The sequence below is a fragment of the Gnatocerus cornutus genome, chromosome 5 (genome assembly GCF_029298725.1).
Source record: "Gnatocerus cornutus isolate USDA-ARS CGAHR chromosome 5, icGnaCorn1.1, whole genome shotgun sequence".
In the NCBI taxonomy this organism is placed as follows: Eukaryota; Metazoa; Arthropoda; class Insecta; order Coleoptera; family Tenebrionidae; genus Gnatocerus; species Gnatocerus cornutus.
Genome location: NC_142237.1, coordinates 4,141,994 through 4,155,168, shown reverse-complemented (window position 1 = coordinate 4,155,168; position 13,175 = coordinate 4,141,994). Strand labels below are relative to the sequence as shown.

Sequence of the window (13,175 nt, the reverse complement as noted above, 5' to 3'; positions counted from 1 at the left end):
ACACTAGAGAGAGATAGTCTATTTAAGAATTTCATAAGTGAGACAAAGATAGGTAGAGAAAATGTCACGTGATATCGGGAGACGTCATTTTTCTTATAGAAACCATATCCATAAACAAAAGTGCGCACTAGCCTGTCTTTGGTGACGATTGACAACTGATTGGTTTTAGCATTTTAAGGTTATGTGCCAAATTCAAATTCGATTTGAAGTAGTTTTATTAAATATGGCTAAGATGTAGATAGTCTGAGATCCGATTAACTAAACCCTGGATCGTAAACTAACTTTTTTGAAGGTTTTGTAGTGCGAACATTCATGATCTGTTGGTGTACTAATCGTAGCTTGACCGAAGTACCGAGGATAGTACTTGTATTGTTTAGAAAGCTTTGGTCTGTTTTACCATTTGCTATCAGAACCACGTGAGGAACACCTATTAAATACCCCAGGTCTTTCACATCTTGATATGGTCGGCCAGGCTGGTTCTTCTATCGGGAAATGGTGAGACACAAAACTATACAGCTTCCAATCTTTTACTTGATACCAATTCCATTTTGATCCTAATTATTTAAATGTTAATTACTATTCTCGACAGGTACTTTGGTCAAACTGCGATTGGGAATTAGTTTGTGACCCAAGATTTGAACACGGACATGAATTGAATGCACGAAAGGACATAAAATAGAACGACACAAGTGATCAAAGTTAAAAAACCATATATTTAAGTTCTTATAAAAAACATTTAGCCACATTCAATAACAGTTTCAGCATGGGTGGTTAAATGTAATAAGTACTCCACCACCATTCGTTACTCTTCACAATTTGACCCATTTACATGTGCTTAGAACCTCAACTCCTGTGACTGAAGCTGAAATAAATACCTATTTTTCAGTGTAATGTTATTGAAAATGGACCAAATAAACTTTGACTTTGATTTGATTAAATTGCAACCTGGTGGTATAATGATATTCAATAGTCCAGTCATTTAACAAAACGAAAAGAATCTATAGAAGGTGATCTAAAGAATCAGTGTAATCCATATGTATATACCAAGCTGTAACTTAATATTATTGTATTTAGCAAATTTTGGAGGCCAAATATTATGTTCACATGGTATGAATTTTTACACGGTTGACTCACATTTTCCGTCTAAAAAACTTATTGCAGTTAAAAATTCAACGTCTTTGCTGGATATCACCTTGTTTCCAAAATTTCAAAATTGTTTAATGCATAACTTCTAAAGCATTACAATCAATTTAATCCAAGTACATATAAATATGAATGTAAGATTGTGTACAATGATATTCCTGCTTTGCTTCTTTGCCACCAAAGCTGATATAAGTTTGATTATGACATATTTTCGTTCCATACAGATTCTTTTGAATGAATTGAACGTACTTATCTTGTTTACATAGCTTGACAATATCTGAAACAATAATTCGTTGTAGCTGTTAAGCTTGCGACTCACGTAGAACAGAATAATTTTTCATTACTGCGTTTAAACATAACCTATCGTTGGCCAAACATGTATTGGTAAAGGACCACTAGGTATGCTTCTTTGGTCTTCAAATACGACTTTGCTTAGTTTAACATTGTGGTATTAAACAATGAGAATACCTTTCAAAAATTCTAAATCTGACAACTCTAATAGCAACTGACGTCTCCCGACATCAGCTGATTTTTCTATTGCTATCTCGCTCTAGTGTTGAGGACGCTACCTCTCTCTCTCTCTACAGTGCATCTATTTATTTATGACATCATTGGTCTAATGATATTTCATTATAAACCCTACGACATACGTTAAGAAAAGTCATAGGTGATCTGATCTCTTCTTTATTTTAACGCACTTTCTTGTTCTATACAGGGTGGCCCATCTAAGACTTTCGGGCTCAATATCTTTGTCATTTATGAACGGATTTTTCTAAAATTTAAAATATAATTTCTTGAATAGGTAAGGATGATGTGACATTACCAGCGTCATCCTTGTCTTAAAAATGTTAATTTTACTTGTCTTATTTTAAATTTAAATTAGTTAAGATTTATGTCATTTTATAAAACATCAATAATTATCCGAGTGTGCCAAAACTCAACCGTCTAGCTAGTCAAGTTGCCGAGAAAAAGAGAAAAAAGCCCCTCAACATTTCCAAAAGATGCAAAATCATAGTCGGCTATGAAAAAAATAATTTCCCACGCCCAATTTTGGACATCCCTGCGTTCGGTCTGTCAATAATCGCTGACGTCAGTGACGTTCTTGACATTTGTAATATTTCTCATTTGAGGTTATGTTTACTTTTGAGCATGATGATGAAAATCATTGATTTAAACTTGCGCAGAACGATTTATCTCGATCTTTTGAAATTGCAAACTAATCACAATGCATCAGGCAACGTTTTGGTGCAAAAAATGCGTAGGCACAAGGAAATGTGAGTAAAAAAACTTGTTGAAAGTTGGTTATCACCAGAAAAATGATTGCAGATTGGTTTGCTATGAGGTGCAACTAGAATTCACGACTTCTTTAGAAATGTCACTGGTTTATTGGAAATGGAAATTCAGTGACACGTATGCAGTGAAGCGATTTGACTCATTTATGATTGCATTTACGTTAAAACAGTTATTTTAATTATGATGGAGACAGAATTAGCTGATTTCATCCTTTTTCGGCAAACTTCTTTACTGCGCCTATAAAATGTATGGTACTAGATACTTTTAACATTTTTCTTTTGTTTAATAATGTCATTAATCCAAAGTAGATTAAGCTCGAAGCTCCAATATGTGAACTGCCGTAGTCAAGAAGTCAAAATTGGTTCACAATACGTATGAAATCTAGGACGTAGTGCTGCTATCGAAAAATGCTGGTGCAGTCGGTATAGTTGGTATGCAAAAGTAACGAAGAATGCTGTATCGTTGAGTGGCTTAGAACCTACAAGAGCAACGGCAAAGACAAGCTTACCCATGTCAAAACGGAGTTTTGTGGTATTTAGTGGCTATGCGACTAATAAATTCGTATGTTTCAATTATGATTTGTAGAAACAAAGTCGAATCGACAAATGTAGGCACAATTCTGCACACTTTCAAGACCGCCATGCTAAAAGGTGTTATCATGAAAGTTTTTTCAAGTCCAAATTGGTCGTACAGTAAGTACCATTAATATTCCGTTTCGAAAGATTAGCATATGAAACTTTGAATAGGAAACCAACTAATGATACCAAGACGTATAAGTAATATGCAAATCAGATACATGTACTTACCGACAACTAAGCGGTTTTGGATCACCAAAAACGCATAATAGTGAGTTACATTTTCTAAGGTCATTGCAAATTGTAGGAACACTGTTTACATCTGATATTTCAGATTCGTGTTTTCGAACTGAATATGGTGCATGATGTTGCGAGTTGTATTTGTTGCTTCAACAAACCTTGCGAACTACCTAACGATCTAGGACCACTATACCCCCTCTATTATCATATGAAAAATGTGCTTGCACGGTATCAAGACAATTTCTCACTAAGAAAGAATAACGAGTCAAAGAAGTAGTGCAAGAAAAAAATGAAACAAAATGACAATGAACATCATTTATAACTGCGTTCTAATGAAAATTGCACACATGATATTTCTAACAAAGTATCGTCGGTCGACTCTTTCAATGGGATAATTCTTTAAACAACCAATTAATAACTTGGACGAGTGAAAAAAGACGAACAAGACTGAAAGCAACACACTGAAAATGATGCAGTACTTCAACACGGACTGTTACTTTCAATATTGAACCTGTTTTTTCTCAATGAACCGCCAAAAGATGCAAACATGTAAAGGACTCTTATTGACACCCTATCGTACCCTGCTGCAAGCATTAAGAACGATTGCAGAACGTTCTGGACGGTGTTGTTGACCACCATGAACGACTATGCCACTTGGATTCTTCTAACATGGGTGGATATGTTTGACAGACAGTAACCAAGCTGCTAAAAGTCCAAAACCCTGCTTGTTGATGAATTCGATGAAGAGTCGCCGCAACATTACATGGTAAGTGTTCAGCGAAGGAAAATGACTAGTATCATCGATGCATATGTTCCAGTTGAAAGCGACAAGCGATTTGCTCGGACCAAGGGGCCTCAAATTCATTCTTCGCCATCACAGAACATATCCAAAAACTTATACTGCCCCTAATTGTTTGTGTCCATTTCGTTACAAGAAAGTTCAAGAAATGAGTTGCTAGTAAAAAAAAGCCAAATCTCATCGCATCGCCAACAAGCAAAATGCCAGTGACCAAACGCTTACAATATTCCAGCATTATTTGCACTTGTTATAAATGTTCAAAGTACAGAGACATGTTGTAACAGTGTAAATATCTGATACATTTGTAAATTTTTGTACATTCGTTCATTACTATTGTAGAAAATATGGTGTTACATTGCCATAATTGTCACTGGTATAGTTTATTCACTGTTAAAACTTTGTACCTTACAATAAAATACCTTGTAACAAATTATTTGTTAATCAAAGTAAAGTAGTTTCCTGAAAAAGGACGAAATCTTGTGATCATCTAATTCTGTCTTCATCATAAATGAGATTACTGTTTTAACGCAAATGCAATCATAAATGAGTCAAATCGCTTCACTGCATACGTGTCACTGAATTTCCATTTCCAATAAACCTGTGACAGTGCTAAAGAAGTCGTAAATACTAGTTGCACCTCATAACGAACCATTCTGCAATCATTTTTCTGGTGACGACCAACTTTCAACAAGTTTTTCGCTCACATTTCCTTGTGCCTATGAAATTTTTGCACCAAAACGCTGTCTGATGCATTGTGATTAGTTTTCAATTTCAAAAGATCGGGATAAATCGTTCTGCGCAAGTTTAAATGAATGATATTCATCATCATGCTTAAAAGTAAACATAACCTCAAACGAGAAATATCACAAATGTCGAGAAACGATGCTCGGTTCAACGCATTGTGATTAGTTACTAAAAGATCGAGATAAAAAATCGTGAATGTGCATGTTTAAATCAATAGTCCTCATCATAATGCTCAAAAATAAACATAACCTCAAATGAATGTCACAAATGTCATGAATGTCACGGATTCATCAACAAGTCAGGGATGTCCAAAATTTAAACTCGCTGTAGAAGTCAATTGTTTCATAGCCGACTATCAGTTAGTATCTTTTGGAAATGTTGAGGTCCTTTTTTGTCTTTTTCTCGGCAACTTGACTTGCTAGACGGTTGATTTTTGGCACACGCGTATAATTATTGCTGTTTTATAAAATGACATAACTTTTAACTAATTAAAATTTAAAATAAGACAAGTAAAATTAACATTTTTAAGACAAGGATGACGCTGGTAATGTCACATCATCCTTACCTATTCAAGAAATTATATTTTAAATTTTGGAAAAATCCGTTCATAAATAACAAAGATATTGAGCCCGAAAGTCTTAGATGGGCCACCCTGTATTATTTTAATTTTTCGAGATTTTGTAGGAATAGTTAGGACTTTTGATCCTTGATAAATTGATAAATTTCCCATCATGTCTTTTCTAAAACCGGCAAAATTCTAAATAATACCATGTGAAAAAACACGAAGGTCAAATTAATTATTTTTTAGTCGCTCCTTTATTTATGCTTACTAAATAAAAGTTCCTAGATAAAATACAATTCATTTTGTTTTAGGGAAATTTCATCGCGTCAAAACGCTAGCACGGGATCGTCAAGAACCAGTTCTCACAATTACAGTCCTTTGTCCGTTTCGCCACATTTATCTCCGAGAGGCAACTGTTCGACACCTTCGCCATACAGTCCAGCCGGATCAGCGCTGACCCCATTTTACTCTTCACCTTTGACTCCAATTGATGACCACTATTTTGAACCAGTTTCTTATCTTCCAAATGTCAAGAGAACGGGATCCTTAGATTCAGAAATGCATGTGACTCAACAGGTATATGATAATTATTATGGAGCAGTAAAATTAAAAAGATTAATCTTGGAAAGTGTAAAATGTGTCCAAATTTTGCCAATTGTGTTCATCTTTGTACCATAATTTGTTGTTGTTAGATGCAATTGCGGACTGTATGGTGTTTTGAAAGTAAAACGTAATTTAAGTAGTTGCTCGAAGGACCAGAAATTATAGAAAATTTCAAATGTGTTATTAGAGTTTATTCGTTGGCAACTGATACAGGACTGATTTTAGAAGCTGTGGTCTCCAGAAAAGCCACCTGCACCGACACCCTCACAGGGCGTGGTGGCGGTGAAGGATGACTGATGTGGGACCACACAAAAAAAAGGTTGGGACATTTGGTTTACTGGGTGCTCCAGTAAACATGCCGCCCCCTTGAAGTATTGGACTTCAACATTACCAAATGAATTAAATATTAATACTACACTACATACAAGATACAACAGAAAGAGATAAGAATAAACAATACAAATAAAATAAAAGAAAATGCAATCATGAATTGTCTAATTGATTGGAAGGGCGCACACTTTCTTCACTGCTCGTTTAGTTACACCACTCGCAGTTTTAATTGTCACAACGCGCACTAAGCCGTCAGCTCCTGCATGGGTTTCAACGATTCGCCCTAACTTCCAGCGAAGCGGTGGTAGCTTGTCATCCACCAGGACGACGAGGGTTCCGACGGTGATGCTGTGGGTGGTTTGCTGGCTCTTAGGACGTGTTTGAAGTTGCGACAAATACTCCTTTTGCCAGCGGCTCCAAAAATGTTGTTGTAGTTGTTGAACCCTTTGCCACCTTGATAGACGGGTTGGTTGGAGTTCGCCCAAGTCGGGTTCGATTGGAGCAGTGATGGGGCCCCCAATCAAAAAGTGACCAGGAGTCACTTTCCAGATCATTAGGATCGTGGGAAAGAGGGGTTAAGGGACGCGAGTTTAAACATGCTTCTACCCGAGTTAAAAAGGTATAAAATTCTTCGAAGGTTAGAGACGCGTCGCCCACGACCCGACGCAAATGGTGCTTGACACTTCTTACCGCACGCTCCCAGAGACCTCCAAAATGCGGCGAATTTGGCGCTATGAAGGTAAATTTGGTTTTAATCGATGTCATCGAATTCAAAATTTCGTTTTGAAACTGTGCGGACCTAAACATTTCTCTTTCGGCACCTACAAAATTTGTGCCGTTGTCCGAAAACAGTTCCTTCACATGTCCGCGCCTCGAAGTGAATCTTTTTAGAGCCCCTAAGAAACTCTCCGTTGTTAAATCGCCCACAAGTTCCAAATGGACGGCTTTAGTGGAGAAGCAGACAAACAACGCTGCGTAAGATTTGACTTTGATCTGGTTTTATTTGTTTTAATATAAAATGGACCGGCATAGTCCACTCCTGAGATAAAAAACGGACGTAAAGGTTGTACACGTGGTTTAGGTAAATCGCCCATTTTTTGATTGAGTCGCTGAGGATTAGCTCTTGCACATTTTACGCAAGATCGAATTACCGACCGGCCAATATTTCTGGCGAACCATGGCTAAAGTGCCCTCATGCCCGGCATGAAGTACAGCTTCGTGTGATTCTCGGATTATAAGCTTTGTGAAATAATGTTTTCGCGGAAGGAGTACCGGGAATTTATTGTCGTACGCTAGAGGAGAGTTTTTTAAACGACCACCTACTCGGAGGAGGCCGTCTTGGTCTACGAAGGGATCGAGATTTGACAAATTATGGCGCTTGGTTCCGCCCATTTTTACAGCCCCCAGCTGTTCCGCAAAGGCACTCTCTTGAATGGATTTTAAAATAATTTTCTCAGTCTGATTGATTTCGGATGTTGAAAGGTTGAGAGAATTTGACTTGGATTTTTCCCGCGTGGCCTTAATAAACCGTAAAACATAGGCCATAACTCTTATCAATTTAGAGGTGGGCGAAAATTTTTTTATAATCGGTAGTTCTGGCGGAGGCTCCGTAACATTTAGCACAATGGCGGTTTTTCTTTCTGCGCCAACTGAATTTCGGGTGTCGCGTGTTTCAGGACTTTTAGGTGTCCAGGATTCGGGCCACTCATTTGGATTGTTAACCAACCAATTCGGACCGTGCCACCACAAGCTGCACGTGCTTAAGGCGGCGATTTACCTCCAGAAAAATGTATGTTTTCAGGCCTCACAAAATTCGATATTACTCCGTTGTCTGTGAAAAAAATCAGTTCAAATTTTGTGAAACTGCAGTTAAGATAGTAATTAATGTCGGGACGTTGAGTTTTTTTGAAAAAAAGTAATGACAGTATGATAAAAAAAATGTTGAAAATCGTTAAATTTGGCCAAGTTTAGAACTAAATATCTCAGGAAATAACATTTTTTTTGTAAAAAGCTCTTCGTCCCGACACAGAACCATTCTTTAACAAGAAGAATATCATGTTCGTTCCACTGTTAATTCTTTTATAATCATGTAGGATCTAATTTACATGAAGCCTGCATCGCCCAAATTGTGGATAAATTGCGTACATCTTAGGTTGAAACCAACCCTCTGTAACCATAATGGTGGGGGAAAAAATAACATGTGTCCGAGAAGTGAGCTGAACGAAATTGTACGATAATAAACGACTAACTTTCTTTTCTTTGCCCATTTGGTCTCGAAATCGACTCGATGTCCATTCAAATTTAAAGACTTGACATACCTAAATAACGGGCTCAGCGGCGAGTCACATATTTTGAGAAATTATTTAAACTACGAGTAGACATTGTCACATTAACCTGACTGCAAAAACTATATTATTAAGCTTTGTTAATAAACTTGCAATTTGATATTGAGAGTTCTTAAATATTGTCGTCTTGACAAATGAGAAAAAAATTATTGACGTTGAAATTCAAAAACTGTTCTAAGCGCCATGATATTAATTAAAAATAATGAGATATTCACCAATACAAATTAGTCAATGATTTTATTAAATTTTATTAAAAAATCGTAAAAATAATAACTAATTTTTTAAAAGTTTATTTATAAAACTCTTTGTTGGCAGGTTTAAAAAATGGTAAAATCTGCTGAAGATTGTTATTTTGCTTGCATTTTTATTGGTTGTTTATATTCAATTGTGCTAATGCTAGCGCACATTTACAATACACCTATAACACTTTTAACAATTAGAATAAATTAAAACAGATGTGATAGGATAACTTTCACGTTGTGTTAAAATTTAAAGAGATTACTTACTAAAAATGTCTTTATTGAAGGTTGACCATTGGCCAAAGTGTCGGGAACAACAAAAATGATTTGTGTCTTGGCTTTATTTATGATTTACTACGAATTTAGACAACATCAAGTTTTTCTGTTTGTTGTTCGGTTCATTCACAGTCCAGTTAGATAAGAAGCAAATTATTTACAGATTGGATTCTTTAGAACGAAGGCATACAGCACTTGACAAATACATCGCACATTCCACTTAGTTTTCCTTCTTTTACCTTCTTTCCGGTATTCGTAACATATTGGACGATATTATTTAGAATTAATTTATTACATTATCTAATTTTTCAAATTTTTGGCTCTTAGATCGGTCATGTTAATTCTGTATTTACTATACCTTAATTTTATAATTTTAAATATTTATTCTAAAACTGTTTGGATTTTTACAAAATTGACTATTTTAAAGACCTGAAACCTTTAAAAAACAGCAGAATTTACGCAAACACGGAAGCCAAAAAACGGACTATTGCATATTTAAAAGGGAAATTTTTTGTTTACTCTTTTAAATTTTCTTAGAAACAATTGGGAATTGTTTAGAAAACAAGTAACACGCCGACTGTCTTGTTTATATTGTTTACCTCGTATTGTACTTCAGCTGAGGTTTTAGGTTATATAAACATCGTAAACATCGGATTGCAATTCCTTTTTATACAGGTTTCACTGTAGTTTGCATCAAATTTGAACAAATTTAGTACCCGAGCTTGTGAATTCGCGTTGCGACAAAGGAATGCCTTGGTTTTAATAATTTCGGCTAATTTTATGTTTGTTTGTTTTTTGTTTTATTAAATAATTGGTTTGTTGTTGCTTTTATATTTTTTGTTTTTATTTTTATATTATGTATTATTTTTTATCATTATTTTTGCTATATCGCTGTCTTCAATGTCTACTCTTTCTGAGCTGTAGTTCAACTAATAAAATGCTATGCTAAAAACGCTTCGTTTGCCGAGTCTGAAATGGTTAGTGTACTGTCCATGTGTCCGAAAGCATCACCCTGTCCTTGAATTTCGTCGAAGGGATGGATGTGTGTGTAACACTATAAGATTACAGCAGAGAAACGACACAGCAAACCTAGAATGCTCTGGGTAAATCGCCGCCTTAAGTAAAAATATATTTTAGTCTAAAACTAGATAAAACTAAATACGATTAAGATTAGTTTGTTTGTGGAATTCTCCCGGCGCATCCACCATTTAGGAAACTTCCTTAATAAAACTTAGAATTAAGAATAATTGTTATTAAAACGTTTAATAGATCAATAGTTATTTACAGCCGCGTGTGGTAACTTACATTTTACAGCGCGAAATCAGTTTGAAGCACGACGGCGTAGCCGGAGTGCTTTAATGATTCAGCGCTGTAAAATGGTTAACGCACAAGAGTTGTATTAAACTTTTTGGCCGAAAAATTTTAATTTAAATAATTGGGTTTTTCAAAATTCATGAGAACTGTCACATCTGACATTTATAAATTTTATCATCTGTCAATTCTGTCAATTTTGTAGTTGGTGCACAAAAAGTACACAAGATGGCGCTGTATAAAAAACGTTTTAATATTACTTTAAAAATAGAAATACTGTCTTAATTGAGATAAGAATTTAGGTAGATTCCACTTTGGTGACCAATCTTCATTATGGTAAAGTGATTTTAATTTATAAACGCATCTGAAGAGCAGACGATTTGGGCAATTTTTACCGCACAGCGTATGTAAACGTCCAGGGCGCTTGTAAATCTATTGTTTCCGAAGATGTCAATTGAATGTTAATTTGACGTTTACAATTCATGAGGCCAAAAAGGATTATACAGTATGTACTAACACATACTGTTACATACAAGGTGTTTATAAATGTTCCTAGCATCAAGTAAGGCTCTGGAATTCCTGTCGTGCTCTACTTTGCCGCTTTGTTTTCATAGTGAATATAACTATCTTAAAAATTATTTATAATGTTACTTACTTCAACGGCATTTCAGTTACGGTTTTGTGTCAAAATCTTGAATTTTCAGGTTTCATACCACTATTAGAACTTTTTTTTTTCTCGAAACTTACTTTGCTCTATGATTGAGGTTAACTACAAATGTCAGTTGAAAAATCTAAACCGACATTTATAATGAGCGGCAAATTTCTTTGACATTTCTAGCCACCTTTGATGCTAGAAACATTTATAAGCACCTTGCACAACGAAAAAGTTTTCCACTGGGTCGTCTTAAATTTAATTTTTTTCATTGAACAAATCCTAAAATTTAATTGTACAGGACTCATTTTAAATTTAACTTGAAGGCTTTGGTAAATAGAGAAATCTTACTGATAAAAGTATGTACAGGGTGTTAGGTAAAGTTACGGCCATAGATTAATGGGTAATTAAGGAAGTCAAACTGTCTTGGAATCCGCAATTAATTTTATTTTTTTCGTTTTAGTTAAAAAGCTACAAGGCTTTCAAGTTGACCAATAGATTGGCTTCAAATAATGTTTCAATTTTACAGAAATCCAAGTAGCTTTCGGACCAAACGAATAATTTGTCACTTTCCCGTCACATTTGAAGTTTTAAATCAGTGGCGTCAATAAAATGGAAAAACAACGCAATTTTATTCAAAAAACAGACAATAAAGCAACACTACAATAGATGGTCAAAATGGCCACCATCTTGTTGAACACATAATTGTAAACGACGCAACAATGTTTCCTTTATTGTACCCAAGACATTTTTGTTTTGACGAACTTGATTTGTGATGTCCACAAAAATGGAACAAGTACGCCACTGATAAAAAATTAGAATTGTCAGTTTGACTTCAAACAAAAAATTTCCTTCAGTAACTCTGATTCAAATTTTTGTAACCTTATGCAAATTGTTCCCTGATTGGTCACATTCAAAGCCTTCCAGCTCATAAACGGTTCAAGAAAACCCGGAAAAAAACTTGTTTTCATTGCTTTTGTTTTTCAAGGATAACTAATTCTATTTTTTTTGATCATATATCCTACTGACTTCAAACCACTAAAATTAGTAATAATTTTACTAAATCGAGAGACCACAAAATACCATAAACAAAAAGTCATTCTTGAGAAACTAATAAATCATTAAACATTTTTCTTCATTTTACGGAGTTTGGATTCCTTTAATGGTCTTATATTCTCCTTGTGTTTACTTTAGATTCTCTTTACACTCTATTTCTAGTTAGATTAACTTTATATTCTTTAGTTTCTGTTTTCTGATTATAAGATTATAAGTTTCTAGACTGTGTTTACATTATTATTGATTTTTTTTGGATTGTCTAGATTTTCCTTACATTATTTTTATATTTTTTGCAGATTTTTCTTTCTAATATCTCCTTAAATTCTTCCTAATTCCCAGTAGATTTTTCATTTTTTCTTTGAAACCTCTTGGCCTTTTTAGGGTATTACATTTTCTTAAATGTATGATTGTTAGGTTTTCTTTGCTTTTTACATTTTATACATTACACAGCTCAACAATTTTTTTTTGTTGCCCTGAATATCTCTGCGGATTTCTATGTTTTCAAGACCATAGTTTTCGAATATATTCTTGAAAGTACTAAATTGGCTCTGGTTTTTATGATTTTGGCGTATTTTATGTTTTTAATAATTTAGACTTTGAGTCGGCTCTTCAGAACACGAATTATAATAAAGTGTTTATTATCATGTTAAAATTCGCTTTTGTGCACGCCACGTAACCAACAAAAGTTGGAATGCTTCAATATTTTCAGTAAATAAGGGCACAAAAAATATAAAAGACGCGCTTATAAAATGCGTTTTATTAAAGTTTAACATAAGTTTTATATATTTTTTTCTATTTCATTTTCTATGTACATTAATTAACTATTCAAACGAAACAATTTGTAATCATTTCCAAAAAAATAAGATATTTGAGAATATACTTGCTATTTCTTTCTCAATTTTACAGATTTTTAGTAAAATATGAAAATCAAGATTGAAAAAAAATCAGAGCCAATTTTCCAAAACCATTCTTAGTTTCGTGAATTGTTGACATAAAATTATTCGAAA

General features: G+C 34.5%; 1 protein-coding gene and 1 long non-coding RNA gene across 3 annotated transcripts in view; both read left to right on the top strand.

Moving 5' to 3' along the window:
* The window catches only part of Zasp66 (PDZ_signaling and DUF4749 domain-containing protein Zasp66), a 47,858-nt gene that overhangs the window by 13,684 nt on the left and 20,999 nt on the right, over positions 1–13,175 (top strand). For both annotated transcript variants that reach the window (XM_088037218.1, XM_088037217.1), the window contains exon 3: positions 5,668–5,932. In XM_088037218.1, coding sequence (XP_087893344.1) covers positions 5,668–5,932 — 265 coding nt within the window. The remainder of the gene's footprint in view (positions 1–5,667; positions 5,933–13,175) is intronic.
* Positions 2,627–4,506, top strand: LOC148173785 (uncharacterized). The gene is made up of 3 exons (XR_015770127.1): positions 2,627–3,282; positions 3,346–4,017; positions 4,070–4,506. It is a non-coding gene; the product is annotated as an uncharacterized LOC148173785 (long non-coding RNA).